The 18,353-nt window shown below is 38.2% G+C and overlaps 1 protein-coding gene across 2 annotated transcripts in view; it reads left to right on the top strand.

Moving 5' to 3' along the window:
• LOC124165307 (DNA ligase 1) overlaps positions 1-8,890 on the top strand; it is a 46,104-nt gene extending 37,214 nt beyond the window's left edge. For both annotated transcript variants that reach the window (XM_046542660.1, XM_046542659.1), the window contains exons 17-19: positions 4,403-4,606; positions 7,524-7,616; positions 8,398-8,890. In XM_046542660.1, the coding sequence (XP_046398616.1) occupies positions 4,403-4,606; positions 7,524-7,616; positions 8,398-8,481 (381 nt within the window). In that variant the 3' untranslated portion in view covers positions 8,482-8,890. The remainder of the gene's footprint in view (positions 1-4,402; positions 4,607-7,523; positions 7,617-8,397) is intronic.
• Positions 8,891-18,353: the final 9,463 nt, after the last annotated feature.

Raw genomic sequence — 18,353 nt, 5'->3', positions numbered from 1 at the left:
ACACATATAAACCCCCGGTATCCCCCTAAAATCCCCCCAAATGTAAAATGTGCCTTTAAATCTCCTATTTGGGAACTTATCGCAAATATTACGCCGCACTACCCGTCCCCTCTGAGCTCTAGATCCAGAATGTTTGGTGAAGGCGGGCCACCGTAAACCATACGGGAAAAAATACCAGAAAACCCCCGATCACCTCCTGGAACCTCGCCGAAAAAAATAAAATTTTTAAAGTCGCCTTTCCGAATAGTTTTCGTCCCATTTTAGCCGGTGCCACTACTACTTATTAAAACCCCCGATAACCCCGTGAAACCTCCCAAAAATATTTTTTTTTTAAATCCACTCTCCAGGTAAAAGAATCGTCAGAATTCCGCCTCTATTTTCGACCCCTAGGACTTATCGGCACAGAATTTATGAGAACGATTTGTGACCACTGTTTTAACACCACTATAAAACCCCCGGTATTCCGTTGGAACCCCCCGCAAAAAAAAGAAAAAGTTGCCATTAAGTCTTCTTTTATGGGTACTTGTCACCACTATTACGCCGCATTGCACTACCCTTTACTATCATCGCTACATAATCACTGTGGAGGATTGGTGACCGCATGCATAACACATTAAAACCCCGAATCTCCCGGGGCACCTCTCTCGGTGGAGAAGACCATTTATGAGGACTTAGCGGAGCAGCCGCGGGGGGCTCTTCATCCCCAAGGCGGCGAAACCGTTCCAAGGAGTAACTGGCGTAGGCGAGGGGGAGCTTCAGTAACCCCCGGGCGGCGAAGCCGCCCCAATGTTTAAAGCGGCGCAGCAGCTGTGGCCTCCCTCCACCCCTTCATCGAATAACGGTGAAACAGTTCCGAAATGCCCTTGCCCTCTGGGCGGCTATGCAGACCCCAGACGATGAACGGCGAAGTACTTTTTGGGTACTTTTCGTGACTATTCCACTGCTGGTTCTTACCCCAACGACTCATCCCCACGGAATTTATGTGTACCAATGGTGAGCGCCAAGAGTATACACATATAAACCCCCGGTATCCCCCTGAAATCCCCCCCAAATGTAAAATGTGCCATTAAGTCTACTATTTGGGAACTTCTCACGGGCATTACGCCGCACTACCCGTCCCCTCTGAGCTCTTGATCCGGAATATATGGTGAGGGCGAGCCACCGTAAACCATTCGGGAAAAATACCAGAAAATCCCCGATCACCTCCTGGAACCTTGCCGAAAAAAATAAAATTTTTAAAGTCTCCTTTCCGAGTAGTTTTCGTCACAATTTAGCCGGTGCCACTACTACTTATTAAAAACCCCGATCACCCCGTGAAACCTCCCAAAAAATTTCTAATAAATCGCCTCTTCGGGTAAAAGAATCGTCAGAATTCCGCCACCGGGGAGCTTCAGTAACCCTCGGGCGGCGAAGCCGCCCTAATGTACAAGCGGCGCAGCCGCTGTGGGCTCCATCCACCCCTGGGCGGCGAAGCCGCCCCTTAAACGAATAACGGTGAAAAAGTTCCGAAATGCCCTCGCCCCCTGGGCGGCTATGCCGGCCCCAGACGAGGAACGGCGAAGCCGTTCCGAGTATTAAGCGGGGTAGCCCCGGGGGGGCACAGTGAACCCCTGGGCGGCGAAGCCGCCTCTTAACGAGGAACGGCGAAGCCGTTCGAGGTATGAGTAGGGAGCTTCCCTACCCCCTGGCCGGCGAAGCCGGCCCCTAGCCAAAGTGACATTATTCGAACTAAAATTCTTCGAACGACCACAAATGTAGACGGCGAAGCCGGAACCGGGGTTCTTAAGGGGCGGAGCCCCTTAACGAGCGCGCGGAGCGCAGCGAGTTATTTATTTATGTATTTAATGTTCATGATTTTTTTGCTCCAACCTGAAATTTCAAAACCTTTTCATTTAAAATTCATTTCAAATAAAATTACCATATTTCTCCGAATATAGTCCCACCCCTAATTTTGAGGCTTCAGTCTCGGGAAAAGTTAAAAAAATCGTTTGAATATAGTCCCCCCCTTTACTTTTACCACAGGCATTTTTGGAAAAAAAGGGGGGGCTATATTCAGATATATGTATACGGTATGCCAGTTCTACACACCCATTTTCTGGCCTAAAATGTGTTTGTTGTAATTTTAAGTGCAGTAGCTGCGTAGAATTTTTACTGACTCATTGAAACTTGGAATGTCAAACTAGAAAACAGAATGGAAATGTCTAACACTCTTGACTCAACTAATATTCAGAAACATGAAGAATAGAATTCCATGTGATCAATATCTACCTAAGAGGTTGAAGGAGTTTCTTGGCTTGCATTGAATAAATTTAAATTTTAGATACTATGTGTTCTACACTGGCTGGCAGCTAAAATTGTGAACTCCCGTAGCCCAAGTGTTAAACATCTCATGAGATGTTGCCGTAAGCTGTGCAGCTCTGAAGAAGCAGTAGCACCAGCTCTGCCTATTATGCTGTGTAATACATCATCTTTCAGCCTATCATAATTAATGCCTGTGGATGTTCTATTTTTAGATTATTTCAATATTTCGCTATATTATTCATTTTATTGTTGGAAGAGCAATAATTTAAGTTTGTCGTGATTGATTTTGCCACATCGCCAGTTCTGAGCAGATATTTTCCTTGAAATAGCACACGCAGCCTTAGGACCGAATGCTAAATAAAATGCAATTTTGTAATCTCAAAGGTATATCGGTATACAGTGGAACTTGGTTAGTACGTTCCTCCTTAGTACGTTTTCCTCCTTAGTACGGTGATTTCCCTCGGTCCCGGTACCATCCGAACAAAATACAGGTAAAAGAATTTGGTTAGTACGTTTGAAAAAATTGCGCTTTCCTGGTTAGTACGCTCAATTGCTTGCCATGACGCAACCCGCAATTCGTTCTCTAGTGTCTTCTTAAGGGTCGCAAACGTCTGAATTCATGATTTAATTTATTATTATTAGCCATTAACATTCTTCCATTCATTCCACATCTCTTTCTTCTACCGTAATTTATCCAAATGCATTTCTGAATTCTTGTGACGTGATGAAAAATAAAATGCGGCCATTTTTCGGGAATGTCTGACTATGAAAAACTACAGCCAATAAAAGCCTCAATTTTCCCCACCCCGAGCTCCTCACCTTCTGTTGCCTTTGGAGCGCTTGGGAGTGCCCACTGCTGCGCACAAAGTTCGTAAGTGGGCAATTGTTGCTATTGCACGAGTTATCATGATGAAGAAATGAGTCTTAACGGTATTAGACAATTCCCACATTATCTAAAGCAGTACTGCTCCATAAACTCGACGTCGTGCATATTTACTTGACTACTGTTGTGGGAGCAGACGATCCTCTGGATCTCCACGCGAAGCTTAGCTTAAAAATACTTGATCTCGGAACGAAAGCAGACGACATTAGACAAATTTTGAAAGTAAATTTCAACTGTTAAATATAAAATTTTCTTGTAATTACGTAGTAATCTAATTATCTTGCGTGTCATCAGTCGATATATCGATCGATTTTACAATCGAAATGGTATCATTCCAGAAGCGAATGTCTACAGCTGTTGCCGTAATTTGAAAGTCAATATAATTTTGCCCAATTTTTATGATGTTTAAAAAATCAGTTGACTTACTCCGGGTTGTTGTTATATTCTCCGAGTACGCTGTGAGAAAGAAAAATGACTTGTCTTCGCTTGTCTGAGCTTCACTCGTCCTCGTTCTGTAAATATATATAGGATAAATCACGGGAGATAGACGCCGTAATCATGAAATCGTCTCCGGGATGTCCATGAAAAATTGCGATTTTTATTCACATGGTATTGTTTTTCATGGTAGCGCTCATTTTCTTGATTTTAAATGTGAAAACAGTTCAGGAAGGCGATCCTATGAGAACTACCGATAGTAATTGTAATTATGACGACTTTTTCACTGATTGCAATAACCCCGACTGCTATTATTTACTTTCCTCGTTAGTACGTTTTCCTGGTTAGTACGTTCATTTTTCGTGGTCCCTTCAGAAACGTACCAACCAAGTTCCACTGTATTCGTATCTTCATGACCAGTATATTCCAAATGCCATAACACGTGGAGGTTAAAAGATACCATCTAAGTTCTGTATATAAAAGTGTAAATATTTTTGTGGAAATTAGCTTGTGAATATTTATATGTATCACCAAATCTCTTTTTCAGTAAAAATTTGATGGACTCACATTTTTAATGCAAACATGTTGGTTAATCAAAATTCTTGTGCATATCGTAATTTTTAACAGACTTCACTGATGATGGGTAATAACAATCAGAAGTTCTTTAACATGAATTTTGCTAATGATTATGTTTACGTCTTTCTGGCACACTTTTTGTAGAAATTTCTAAGTTCCTTGTGAAATATTGTAGGCTGACCTAATTTATTTTTTTCCCCACTGTAGATCGGGACTGGTTTCAGTGAAGAAGATCTTGCTTCCCTCTCTGAAACTCTTCGGCCAAACGTCATTCCAGAACCTAGGCCCTACTACTCCATATCGCCTGGTCTTCATCCACCTCCAAGAGATTGGTTTGATGCCACAGTTGTTTGGGAGGTGAAATGTGCCGATCTCTCTCTGTCACCTGTGCACCGTGCAGGAATTGGACTGGTAATTACATTTTGTTCATATTCTCTTTTAAAGACGTGAATTACAGTGATCCCAAGGTACAGTACATCCATCCCATGTACAAAGTGACCCAAAGTACATCCATTTACATTAAATGGTTGCGCCTTTTTTATGAACTAAATGTGTATTGATGAAAAATCATTCCCTGGAATTAGCCCTTTCACTATTTATTGGAAACATTGCAAATTTTATTGCAGTATAAATAATTAGTAATCAAATAATTCAGAAACATGATTACACTATAAAACTTATTACATACCTACACTTAGACAATTTAGACCTTCTCCACATTTGGCTCAAATAGTTGCGATAATAGCAGGCTAAAAATAATACCTCTGGATTAATACAAAGTTAAGAATATAAGCGCGTAAATCGGATTCAGGCTAATAAAAAAATGTTGTTTCTCAAGTGTTACATCATAAGCAGTTTTGCATCAACAATTGTGGTGGTGGGTGCAAATGACCCTGTTGTTGACTCACCCCTAAAAATGCATCTTGTGGTGGCGGTCGAAAAATTCAGTGGGATATGTAGTTGTCATAATTATGAAATATGTATGTTATTTAAATTAAAAATATAATTCATAGTGAAAATTACTTAATAAAAGAGCATTCTTGTATTGTTTATAATTTAAAATGTTTAAAGATCGAGAAAAACATTGTTTTAACAAACCTCATAGACGACACATTGGCACTCACAGGGTTAAAATGTCTTGTCGAATGGGTAAGGGTGGATTTCCATGAAATGTATTTTTACTTCCATAGTTTTAGTTCATAGGTTTCAATTTCTGTTAACTATTATCTTCATGTTCAATTCTGAACTTAAGTTCCGTGCATGTCCTACCTATTTTCATCTTATCCAAACAGCTTTTTCATTTTATTTCTCATCCCTGCTTGCCCTTTATCCTTCTATAACTAACTCCCATCAGTATTTGTGATCACCAACCCTGTCACATCCTTTATTGCCTGTGAGGAATACTGTAATGCGGGAGTTATTTAGTTTGATAGGTATGATCTAATGGGTCATTTTTAATATTTCAATTTATTTGATGTATTTCAGGAAATCAATGTGTAGGGTAATTATTCCTAGTTATGAAAAAAATTCAAAATTTTTATTTGGATTTTCATTTCTCAATCCAAAAATTAGAGATGTGCGAATAGTATCCGCGAATTCTCAAATATTAGAAAGTATTCGATATTCAAGGTCTCAAATAATTATGCTAAAGGTACGCTCTCGAATACTTTGAATTTCGCGCCATACACTGTCGCACGCACGTCGTTGGTAGTTGACTCAGAAAATTGTAAAGAACTCAAGTCATTTAGTGCATGCAGCACTGTTATTGGCAAGTTGACGAACTACATCAAATTTGTGGATTAGAGCGGTGAAAAGAGTTCGACGTGGAGAACCGTAAATGATCGGGTGAAAAAATCCGAAAATCCCTGGTTTCCCCCACCAGGAGAACCTCAGTGCCGTGGGATAGTAACTGCGTAGCACAATTCCCAGAATCCGTTACCCCCTCCATCCGTCAACCCTCGGCCCCTCCTCTGAAGTTGTCCTCTTCTCCGAAATCAAGCAAAAGGCACCAGCTTGCACAGGGCTCGTATTACGAAGACCATAAACCAAAATCTTCAAAAGAAAATATCAAGTTACAGGAGAATAATAGAATCGTGTTTCACCCTTCCCTCTTTCTCCCCCACTGACCTTTTTCTGCCTACCTGGTTCGAAGTTCCCCATTTCTGGAGGCCAAATGCTGCACGAGTCATCTATTAGTCCAAAAGGTGTCTAACAATGACTTTTGGCAATCGATATTACACCTTTATTGGATTGAAATATTAGTGATGTGCGCATAATTTAAAAAAGAATGAGACCAAACACGACGTATTTCTGACTTTATTTAAGCATTTTACACAAGGAAATGAATGTCAAAATACAACGGAGACTTAGCATTCTGGCAAAACTCTATATCCTCGTGGCTGAGCTTCTCTGAAGTTGATGCTGTATTTTTTTCCTAAAACATATATAAGTTACAATTTATGAGTTATGCTGTAAATCTCTATTGTCACAGGCGAAGGGATATTTTCTCAGGATATTTGGTTTCTCCCTGCTAGTAATTCGAATTCATCTTCTATCTCGTGAGAACTTCCAAAGATGGCCTGAAAATAATTGAAGAAAATTCGGTGGAGAAGCGCGTGTATTTTGAAAAACGCCTCGGATTGTCCGCTAGCACTTGACCGCAGGAGTGGGGGTAAAGCGAGCTACCTGTTGAAAATAAGAAGTTGAGGAAGCCGAGTATGAGATGGGCATGCCGCTGAAATGGCGTTTGTTAGATAAGACAGAAATCCATCAGACAGAAATCCATCATAGCAGTGTAAATGCCGAGATGGCATGCAATCATTTTTTTGCGAGGTGGTGTGTCCCCTTAGAATATTTGAAAGAGGTGTTAGTTGAATCAACTATATGCCCAATTGTTTCCATAAAATTAAAACATTCCATTTATCAGCTAAATTCCTGTTTGAATCCTTTAAAGGAAATCACAATTACTTGCCAAAATCTTGTGTTTCCTGCTGCATAGGCAACCAAGTCAAACATTCCCGCATTCATCATTTAGTGTTCGAGGTATTCGAAATTCAAGGTATTCAAATATTCGAGCAGTGATTTAATATTCGAATTCGATATTAGAGTTCGAGAAATCTGCTATTCGACCCATCTCTATGAAAGATTTACTTTCTGTGTGTTACCATTGTGCGCATGCATTGAGCGGCATATTCGGAAGCTGCTTCTTCTGATCTTGATCTTCTTCAGTAGTATGATAAGTCAATTTAAACGGAATTACCATTGTCTAAAATATTAAAAATTTACATGATTATGTATATAACAACTTAATATATCTGTCCGCTTTCAGGTTGACCCAGAGAAAGGAATTTCTCTTCGATTTCCACGTTTTAAGCGTGTTCGAGATGACAAGAAGCCTGAGGAAGCAACCTCTTCTGAGCAGGTAAATTTGGAAAGTTAATTGCATGAGAAAATGTCCAACATTAATGTATAAATTGTACCATATGTAATGTTATTTAAGAGGTACAAAGGTTCAGTGAAATAAGAAAGCCGTGCATTCCAGTCAGACAACAATACCAGACTGCCCGATACACACCTATCGAACCTATTTATTTATATTGGAAACATCCAAACAAACAGATAGAATTGCATACATTCCAACATGTAAATTACCTAAGTCTAGAAAAGAATGTGTGCATATGCTGTAGGAATCTAACAGGTAAGGGTAGGGGTTTGAAAGGAGTGAAATTTCTATTATCTTGACTCAATTACCTCAAAAAACAACATGGCATTATAGAAATGAAGGAAATGCTTGGTAAATAAAAAATAAAGATTCTGTGATAGGTATTTTCTTGCTGGAAATGAGCAAGTCTTTAGTAGGATATGTCCTAATGAACAAGTGGGGGATCAAGTGGAGAGGTTACAGGCACATTGAATTTCTGTTAAAATTGACCAATGGTATTCTTAAACTAGGTTTTCCATCTCATGTTTTGATCTAATGAGACTAATGGGAATGTTGATGTTTTATGGCACCTCCAGAGACTGTTGGAAACTATAGATAAAAATTATTTTGATGTGTCTTGTCATATACTTTACATAATTTTATTAAGAACATGAAAATAATCTGTTATTAACGATGTTATAGTTGTGTGAGCTTTTTGTTAATTAGGGTGTGACTTTATATCTTAGGGCTTCATAACTTAGTAATTTGTGTTTTATTCTAGATTGCTGAAATGTACAATGGGCAGGAGCAAGTCAAAAATAGTACTCAGTCCAAGACCACCTTGACAGAAGAAGACTTCTATTAATGGAAAATCAAAATTTTCAAACAATGCAATCAAATACAACTTGTTGATATTTATTTCATGCTAGAAATTTTATTTGGCAATATATTTTTATGGTGTTGTCTTGTAAAGTATGTATGTCTTAATTGTTTTATAGTCAAAAATAAGTTTCTCTTTTATAAATCATCATCACATTAGTATGTAAGTTTAAGAGCTTTATATAATGATGACATATGACCGAATTCCCTGTCCAGCTTGTGCTATTGTGGTTGGTTTATACTCCAATCCTATGATAAAAGAAATCATGAGATGAATGTATTTCTTTCCGTACCAACTTCTTCTATAATACTAGCTACTTTTTAAAATATATTATGAGAACACTAGTTTTAAACTTTGTAACTCCAAAAAATAAATAAATTTTTTCATGACTGAATGCATTTGTATCCTGAATTTTCAAGTGGCTACAAAATTTTATGATATACATTCCTCATCATGAATTTGTGGTTTTATTGTGGTAAGAATCCTGGTAAATCTTCAGTACAATTGTTAATTTACAACCTACAATATTATCAATAGTTATTGGACCCTCTGCTTTGAAATGTGCTGCACCCATTAAATGAGATAGGTTTGAATTTTGCTCTGGCCATTGCTTATTCTTATAAACAATGCTGTGAATGAAACTGTCGAAAATTTGGATTTGAAGTTGTCCATTATTTGGCCCCCATTATTTGAATTGAGTTATGGTGGACTTTCTCTCTATGGATTTTAGATGGCAATAAGGTGAAATTACCCTTTTATTGTTTGTATTAAGTTTAGTAAATCTGAATTCATACAAAAATTAGGGTATTCATTTGGTAAAAATATGAACAAAGCATTCAAAGATTTGTTCTTTCCCCGCATATTATATTAATGAATTTTACTTGGACTTCACACCAAGCTCAATTTATGGTGAAGTTTTTGGGAATTTACTTGTTTGCAAATGCATTAGCTGAAATTGAGCCTACCAATGTATCCATGACCTTTTTTTTAATACATGAAATCATCTGAGTGCCCAGCTACTGAACTAGGCCCCCCAACCCTTTCTTTGCATGAGTCCACAACAACTCATTGCTGTAACAGTGCTTCGTAATGTTAAAGGAGGCCTAGGCGAATCCCAACAATTGAACAATCATTAATTGAACATTAATTTAGAACTGACTGTTCAGTATCCCAACATTCCCCATATCCCTCATAAGAAGGGCCCTAACATTGTCTCTCAGTCACCAGAAATAGTCTAAAAGCAGCTGTTTTTAACCCTTTCCTGCCAGTGCCTACAATAGGAAAAAGCTTTCCATACTTACAGTAGCATGAAAATATTTTATGGGTATATGAATATATATGGATATACCTGTGCAACTCTTCTTTGGGGAAGAGTTGAACAAGTATTCTCATCCCTTCGATTTGAGACCCAACTCAACAGAGCACCTGGCTACTGAACTTGGCCCTCCAACCCTTTCTTACATGAGTCCACAATCAACTCATTGCTCTAGCAGTGCTTTGTAAAAAAATAAAAATTGTTCATGACTTTCAATGACTTACACTTGCAAAAGAATAAATAAATTTTTAAGCATTGTAATGTTTTTAATGAATATCTAGCATTGAAAATAATGAAGTTAGTAAACCTAAGGTATTAAGACTTATACTCCACAAGTCCATTATTAATAAAACTGAAATTTTGTTTAAAAATTTCTTCTGCACAGAACAAGACAAAGAATTCCTTCCAAAATACAAGAAAATGGAGTATGTATGCAACAAATTTTTCTTTGTAAATATCATGGACTATGCAACCAGTTCACAGATACCTGCTGTGAGGAGAATCGTAAATGAGGGTCGCTAGGATTTGTGTTTAAATTTATATCTTAGGGCTTCATGGCTTAGTTAATAATTTGTGTTTTATTCTATGTTGCCAAAATGTACAATGGGTCAGACAAGGCTCCCACTTGACCGTGAATAAGCGATGAACTTCGTCTGCCGTGAAAAAACTTGGAAATAGCCCTGACCCAGTGAGAAATGGGTGGTGGAATCCACGTTGACTCGTGGATATATGGTGGTGGTGGATATTGAGTGGTTGGACCCACGTGGAATCCACGTTGATTTCAAGTGGATTTGTGGTGATTAGCATAAAATGTTAAACAGAATTTCTAATTTGTGGAACTTAACTCTCTGGTGACATTGCCTCATTTATCATCCTGAAACCACGCTAGTTATGTGAAAATGTATCGCACATTCTATTTTTATATAATTCGTGGAAAGGCAGCCATGAGAGCACATGAAAAATCGTAGACACATATATAGAAGGTTTAGATATAGAGTGGTTGAGGTTTCAATGGTTTTAGGACAGCACCTACTGCTGTTTTAATTTTTCCACCAAATTTCCACGTGGGTTCCACGTTGATTCCACGACCAAAAACACGTGGTATCCACGTTACATCTCCACGTGGATTCCACCAACCATTTCTCACTGGGGAATTTCATCGTAAAACCTTAAAAAAAATCCCTCTAACTTGATTGTAGACCTACGATTTTCAGATCAAAAGAAAAATCGATATTTCGATCATGTTTCAAGGCTGATTCACGTGCGGACACTGTCCACGCATTTATCTGCACACGTTTATTCGAAGCGCAATTATTTGTCAGTGTGCCATGATGACACTTTGACCTTAAGCCTGTGATTGGAAGACCGGTAACCGGTAAAGTTTTCATTAACCCTGGCAAAAAAAATCAGACACTTCTTCATTTCCCAGCTGCCCCTCCATTTTCCTCCTCACAACCTTTAGCCAGCCCTGAATTTTGCTATAGATAGGTGACATCATGAGAGATAGCACTTCCATTACTGCGTTTGCATTCACGGCGTCTGTTACGTTTGTTACATTTTTAGTTAACGTGCAGCTGATGATTGTTACGTCATCAATATTTCTCTCTAAAATCCTTATCTACAAACCATGGATTTGACCACATTTAGCCGTGGGAAAAAACCATGAATTTTATTATGTATTTAGTTAGAGTGGGAACCCTACAGGAGCACGTTAAAAAATGGTACTCAGTCCAAGACCTCCTTAACAGAAGAAGACTCCTATTAATGGAATGCGATAAAATACATTGTGTTGATATTTATTCATGCTAAAAATTTTGTTTGGCTGTATATTGCCAGGGCTTGGCATTTAGGTCTCGCTGAGCTGGGTCTCAGGCAGGGCTGAAATACCTCTGACCATTGCTACCTCACTGGTCTCTTCCCTTCCCTTGCATTGGCTAAAGTCAGCATTCAGTTGTTTGTGTTGAAAAGTTCATACCGGCTATGCATGGCATTATATCTTTTGCATATGAAAATGCTTATTGGTTGTCAAGAATGGAAATATAATTCTTATACATAAATACCTTCATGGATTCTCTGAAATATTGCAATAGTAAAAATATCTAGGGAGGTGCTGAAAGTAAGGCCTCTATTTTGTAATTACATATTCTGGATGTTTGTCAGCATGGCCGTGAGAAATCGATAAGAACCCAAATACAGTGGTGCAGACTCCATGGTGCCTGAGGGGGCCCGAGCCCCCTTAAAAATTTGTTATGGGTATGAGGGAAAAATGTGTCAGGCTTGTCGATTTTCCCTAGTGTCCAGATATCGATATTCGAGTTATCAGGGTTCTAATGCCAGGTTCAGGGCAAGATCCCTGGGTTGGGTCCCCACAATATTTTTTGTAAGTCGGCATGCCTGCCCAAATAGCATGGCAGGCTGGAATCAAGCTTGAATCCAACTTGACCTGACAGATCAGTCAGGCTTGAATCATATAGACAAGTGCAAGCTTGCCTAAAGCTATAGACTAAGCTGGAATCAAGCCTAACAATTCCAGCTTATATAATATTTATGTTGATATTTTCCTGCCTGGAAATAGGGTTTAGGTAAAATAAATTGAAGGTGAAATGTTTATTTTTGCTGTCTGGGAAGTGGCAAACTTAGATTGATGTTTAAATTTGGTACCCAAATTGATACTGAAGGCAAACTGGCCATCAGAGTGCAGAACTGACTTTTATATTTCACTAGGCTTGAGGGAAGCTGCAGAGGCCTGGCTACGCCTGCTGGATTAGCAAGCTTGATTCAAATTTGAATCAATCATGCCGGTGTGGCTTGGATCATGCTTGGTATGACAAGGGTAAGTCATGCTTGAGGTAAGTTTATATGCTATATGGGAAAAGGCTAAGTTGCTTACCAATTATCACCTTCTTGATTTCTTCCTTTTATGTACCTAAATAACAAATACATAATGTGCTGGCTGGGCACTGCATCACAGAGAAGAAATTTTTGTCTGAAAGCAATTGTTTTCATGACCAGAAGAAAGAATTTGTGGGCCTTTTCATACAATGAAAATATTTCTGGAAAATAAAGGATTAAACGTTGAACAAGAATCAAAGCATTTTTGAGGATATTTAAAACACTTCTCCCATTTGCTAGTTTATGATTGTAACTGATTTCAGTTGCAATTCACTTGCTGTATTCACTTACCTCTCTGTCTTTTATGATTGCAGGCAGTATTGGTTGAAGCGGCATCCCTGGGGTAGGACAAATTGACCCATAAAAATGGGTTATATTGTGGTAGAAAAAGATTTTCATGTAGACTAAAAGGCAAAAAAATCACTTTTTTTATTTGATGACTGCATTGTAAATTTTCAATAGCATCAAATGGTGCGGCTGTAAAACGACTTTTGAAGAAGTTTTTTTTTGGATGAGACGTGTTCAGTTAGATAGTCAGTCAGTGGCGGCTTGCCCATAAGGACTCTCGGACGTCGCCCCTCCCAAATATTTGAAAAAGTAAAAATAATAAATATCTATTAATTTATAATTATACATCTGATTAATCAAAGTGTTTTTTCAGTCCCATGCATCGAAAGTGTTGGAAAAATACGAAAAGAAATAGCGCGAGAAGTTCGTATTTGTAGCCGTGGGGCGCTGGCCAGAACGTCCCAATCCATCCCCATGCAGTTACATGGAGAGTGGTAGTGGTGGGGGCCGCTGGTGCTATGACACGTCTAACGTTGTGTCTTATGGAAGTCTTGGGACGTCGTCCGAAAATGCGCAGAGCGACGTGTGAGTTGACATCGCTGCGCAGGCCGGCGGGCGTATAATCTGGCGTCTACTTGGTGCTGCCACAGAAAAGGGACGTACGGAATCAGAATGGTCACTGTACTGGGTGTAGTTATACGATTTTAATTTTTAATTACTGGTAGGTATTGCTACAGAAAATAAATTATCCCATTATGCTTGCGTTTTTTGGTGTTTGAATTCCGGAACACATAAAATCCAACCAGTTAAAGGCCGTACTGATGTAGGAAAACTATTCTCGAGTATTTGCCACAGTTCTATTATGATTACGGATTTCAAGAACCTTGGGGAAACTAATATTATAATGTTTAGGCCTGAACAATGTATTCATATCTTCCCGATGTTTAGAAATGCGGTACCTATTTTTCAGATAAATTTATCAAAAGACCTTCAGTATTAGGAAAAATCAGTTAACATTCCCCACTGATTTATAATTTAAGAAATAGGCGCGTGCGTGATAGGGTGAAGGATTAAACATGATTTAACCCGTAAAACGTGACTTTAAATAGAGTCATTCAATGAATGTCAAGAAGTGCCGCGTACAACGCACCTTTTGTGTGTAGGTTCATCATTTTTCTAGCCGTCCTTGTTTTTTTAGGTCATGTTCACCTAATTCCTCAGCGGCAGAGCGGTAGCTGTCTGACGGAAAATGTCCACTTCGGTCTGATTTAAGTGGCTTCGAAGAGTTCATATCAGTGCGGAGATCCTTACAACTCCTATCTGTGGCTCAGAGTCGTCGTCTTTTACGATCTAGAATTTATATTCTATTATATCATGGCAATGATTTCGAAGACATGGTTATTCCAAATGCGAACCGTTGGCGTCTCGTGTGTTTGCCGCATATGAATCTTAGACTCAAGGAGATGGTCCGTGACGTCCTTTGTTTGTTTGAATGCCTTTGCTGACCTTAAATTCGTCCCTCAGCTGAATCAGCATTAGTGGACCACGACTTCTATCTCCCTTGAGTCGTCCTTATAGTAACGGCAAGACTCTCGGAAGGAACGGAGTGAAATGAGTTCAGACATCATTTTCGAGGAGTTAACTGTGCGTAATTGCCGATTAAGAAGTTTCTTAGCGCTGTGTGTACATTCAAGAAGACAATTTTGAATTAATCAACAGTGCTCGTTTTTTTTAAGGGAAATATAGGGAAAAATTGTCCCAATTCTGTGTCCAGGCACCTTGTTCTTTTTGGTCGTATTTTTCGTCGGCCTATTTTGTGTCGTCCCTTGTTTATTTATAGACTAGTAGACTACTAGACTAGACTATTTATAGCCCTTGCCATGCGTTCAATGGGAAAGAAATCGTTGTCCGGCGCTGATTTCAACGAACTTGTAATTGATCACTTTGCTGGACAAAAGGAAAGAAGGATGGACTTCTGCAATATAACTAAAGGCATGTGAGTATTTCAGATTTTGTTAAAAATGTGTGAGAAATGTTTAATTATTGATTTTAAATCATACTGTATTCAAGAAACAACGCGAACACCGCCATCAAAGTGTACATCTGCAATAGCAAAGCCCGCGCATTCTAGTAGTGTTTGTTGCCTAGTGGAAGTCTGTGACACTCCCCTCCCTCCTCAGGTGTTACAAGTGTCATTGCTACCTAAATCATTGCAAATGCTGTAAAGATTTGACAAATAACGCATTATGATTGCAAAGCGAACAACAGAAGTGTATTGCGGGCATATCCGCACGAAGAATGTAGGCGCTAAAACCTAAAGTTACGTATTTTCGTTTGTATTGGCATAATATCGCAGCAAATATATTTTTATTCTTCAAGATCATTGATCAGTATGATCGAGAGTCCGGACTAAGCCGATCCGTATGACCGAGAGTCTACTGCATTTAGTATTTATTAATCAACCTTTATTAGGAGAACTAGGTATTTTTGTTGAAAAAAACGGAACATATGGCATCACAAAATTTAATTCCTAGATTGCCGTAAAAACTTAATAAAATACACGAAATATTAAAAAATTATGACCCCCCGGTGGAGTGCGCCCCCCCTAGCATTTGACTCACGAGCCGCCACTGTAGTCAGTATAACCCAACCTTAATGAATGAAATCCACTACGACATTATTCAACCAGTTCCAAAAGAATGGAATCCAGTCCGATGTCGCTCAAAACACCCCAATATTACAAAAACCGTTTCAACATATATCAACCAACCTCTATAGCTATATCCAACCCCTAATTCTGACATATCAAACCTCTTATCCAGCAGAAACCAAAAAACTCCAATGAAAGCCAAACCCAAGCAATTCAACACAATTACCAACCTGATTTACCGTGTTCTCCGATTTCAATAGCAAATAAGCATTAAATTAAGCGATTCGCTTTTATCTTATACTCACAGGCATTTCGATTAATTGAATTTATAATTACAACTTCGCTGGAATTTGAATAAAATTCTGTTGAATCAAAGATGATTTAATCTTAAATGAATTGACATTTAACCATCATTTCATATACAGCCTTTAAATACGACTTGTCGAGGAATTTATTCTCTGTTTTTTTATAGTTTTGTTTTTATTTATATAGAGTATTTGCACGTTTTTGGTGAGGCCTGTTAAAAATATCAGTTTGGTTTAATTAAGCAAAATTCCAACTCCTACAGTCGTACGACCATGGGCGAATTTGTTATTAACAAATAAACATTCCAAAATCAATGTTGCGCTTAAAACACTACGCCGCCATGCCAGACGGCTTGTGACGTCAATCCCCATACTCAACTGACTGCAGTTCCTCCGATCATCTGCGATTGATGGAAACCTTGTTTATTGTTGTTTACGAACACTGAGGTGAATCTGACGGAATAAACCATCTGTCCTACTATAAATTAGTGGTATATTTCGTACAATAATTCTTTAAGTTCGTAGCCATGAGCGAAGATAGATTAATGGCTTGTGGGACAAAATTCCGGAATGAATATTGTTTTGTTCCGATACGTGGGAGCACCCGTGTTTCTACACCGAACAAGATTTTTGTGGATGTTCCCGATAAGCCTGAACTACGACGGAAATGGTTATTGGCAGCCCGGAGGGATCTTAAGTCGATGCCATTATTACACACAAAAGAGTTTATTATTCCATTCAGAAAGGAGAGACTAATGCGTAATACTGAAGCATATGTATGTTTGAGATGCAGTTATTCTTGTATACAAACGGCCGTGTATTCATTGATGATATACATAGCATATTTTTTCACTTCGGATGCTTACTTTCATTATGTATGCTTGATGACTATGGAAAAACATAATTGGTAACGTCAGTATTTTAAGCATTTATACTCGAAAAGCAGATATAAACAATGTTGGAGTGGAAAAGGAAAATTTAAAGAATTTACAATGCAGTAAAGAATCGTAAAGAAAATAACGTTACGGTAAATGTATAAATGGTACAAATTTGATGCATTGCAAATACCTACATGCGAGCAATTAGTAACATATGTTTACTCCTAAAATGTTATAGTTGAGGAAACACAACAACCTGCCTCCCTACATTTAAATTTTCAAATATTGACAGCATAAAAGTGCGAAAACATAGGGAAAAATAGTTTACTAGAGGTGTTAATGAATAAAAAACTATGCAAAATTATCCTTACTTGTACTTATTTATTGCTCATCATATCACAAATAGCACTACCACGCACACATTTCACGAGCTGTCTTTCTAATACTTATGATCAGTATATGCCGAATCAACTGTTTCAATGAAGAACTTGGCTCACAATAAATATAAATCACTATTAAGTAACACTAATAAAGCATAATTATCGGTTTTCCAATCACTCTGCACACCACACTAAAAGAATTTGCACTCCTTGAAATTCGTAAGGATTCTTCACATCTCACTTCCCACACATCACTAACAACTTAGAATCAGTTTACGTTATTTCACGTTAACATTGCGAAGACAATTAAATGAATAGTCTGAAACAAATTACCTACTAAACCAGTTATTGTAACATCAAAAAACTTAGAATTTCACTATCACTCCTACCGTAACCAAAATATGACCAAAACAATAACGAACAAAAGCGCAACGAATATGCGTGAAATGTAAACACTGACATCTCAAAATGAATTGGCAATAGGTTTAATACGTAATAAAATCAAACAGAACTTAGAAGCGAACAAACGAATGCAAATTAATACGCGTTCGATGTATCCCTAAAGCACAACTAGTCCAAATATGAAACATATCCCCTTCGCAATAGTCAGATACCTTTGATCGAAATGCATACGGTTGGTTGAACCAGCATGGAAGAAATAAATTCCTCGAAGATGTTACATTCACAACTCACTTCACTCTTTACTTCATCGTCTATATGCAATCGAGTTAGAGACTTAATTGTTGGATGAAACGCTTCACGAGTCTATTTTCTCCCAACTCGGGAGAAAATGAAGTTACAGACCTTACAAAAACGAAGATAGGCCCTAGGTATACACCGATCACGAAGGAGTCAACGTCTGTGAGGTTATTTGAAGAAGCCTTAACGAAACCAGGTTCCATTTTGCAAATTTACTTGCAGAAAAATGAAGAAATATCGCGTAAAATACGTGAAATATAAGTTATTCGTCAATGCTCCCGTCTGCTTGCAACTATAATATGGGAGATGACGTCACGTAACGAATAGCCAATTACAGGTCGTTTTACCCTCCAGAATTTCGATGCTAAAACAAAGGTTATTAAAACTTAAATAATAAATTAATAACAAAACACATGGAATTTTCATTAAACATATGAGAACTTCAAACAT

Source organism: Ischnura elegans, chromosome 9 (genome assembly GCF_921293095.1).
Source record: "Ischnura elegans chromosome 9, ioIscEleg1.1, whole genome shotgun sequence".
In the NCBI taxonomy this organism is placed as follows: domain Eukaryota; kingdom Metazoa; phylum Arthropoda; class Insecta; order Odonata; family Coenagrionidae; genus Ischnura; species Ischnura elegans.
The sequence above is the reverse complement of the archived record's forward strand: the minus strand, read 5'-3'. Positions and strand labels throughout refer to the sequence as shown.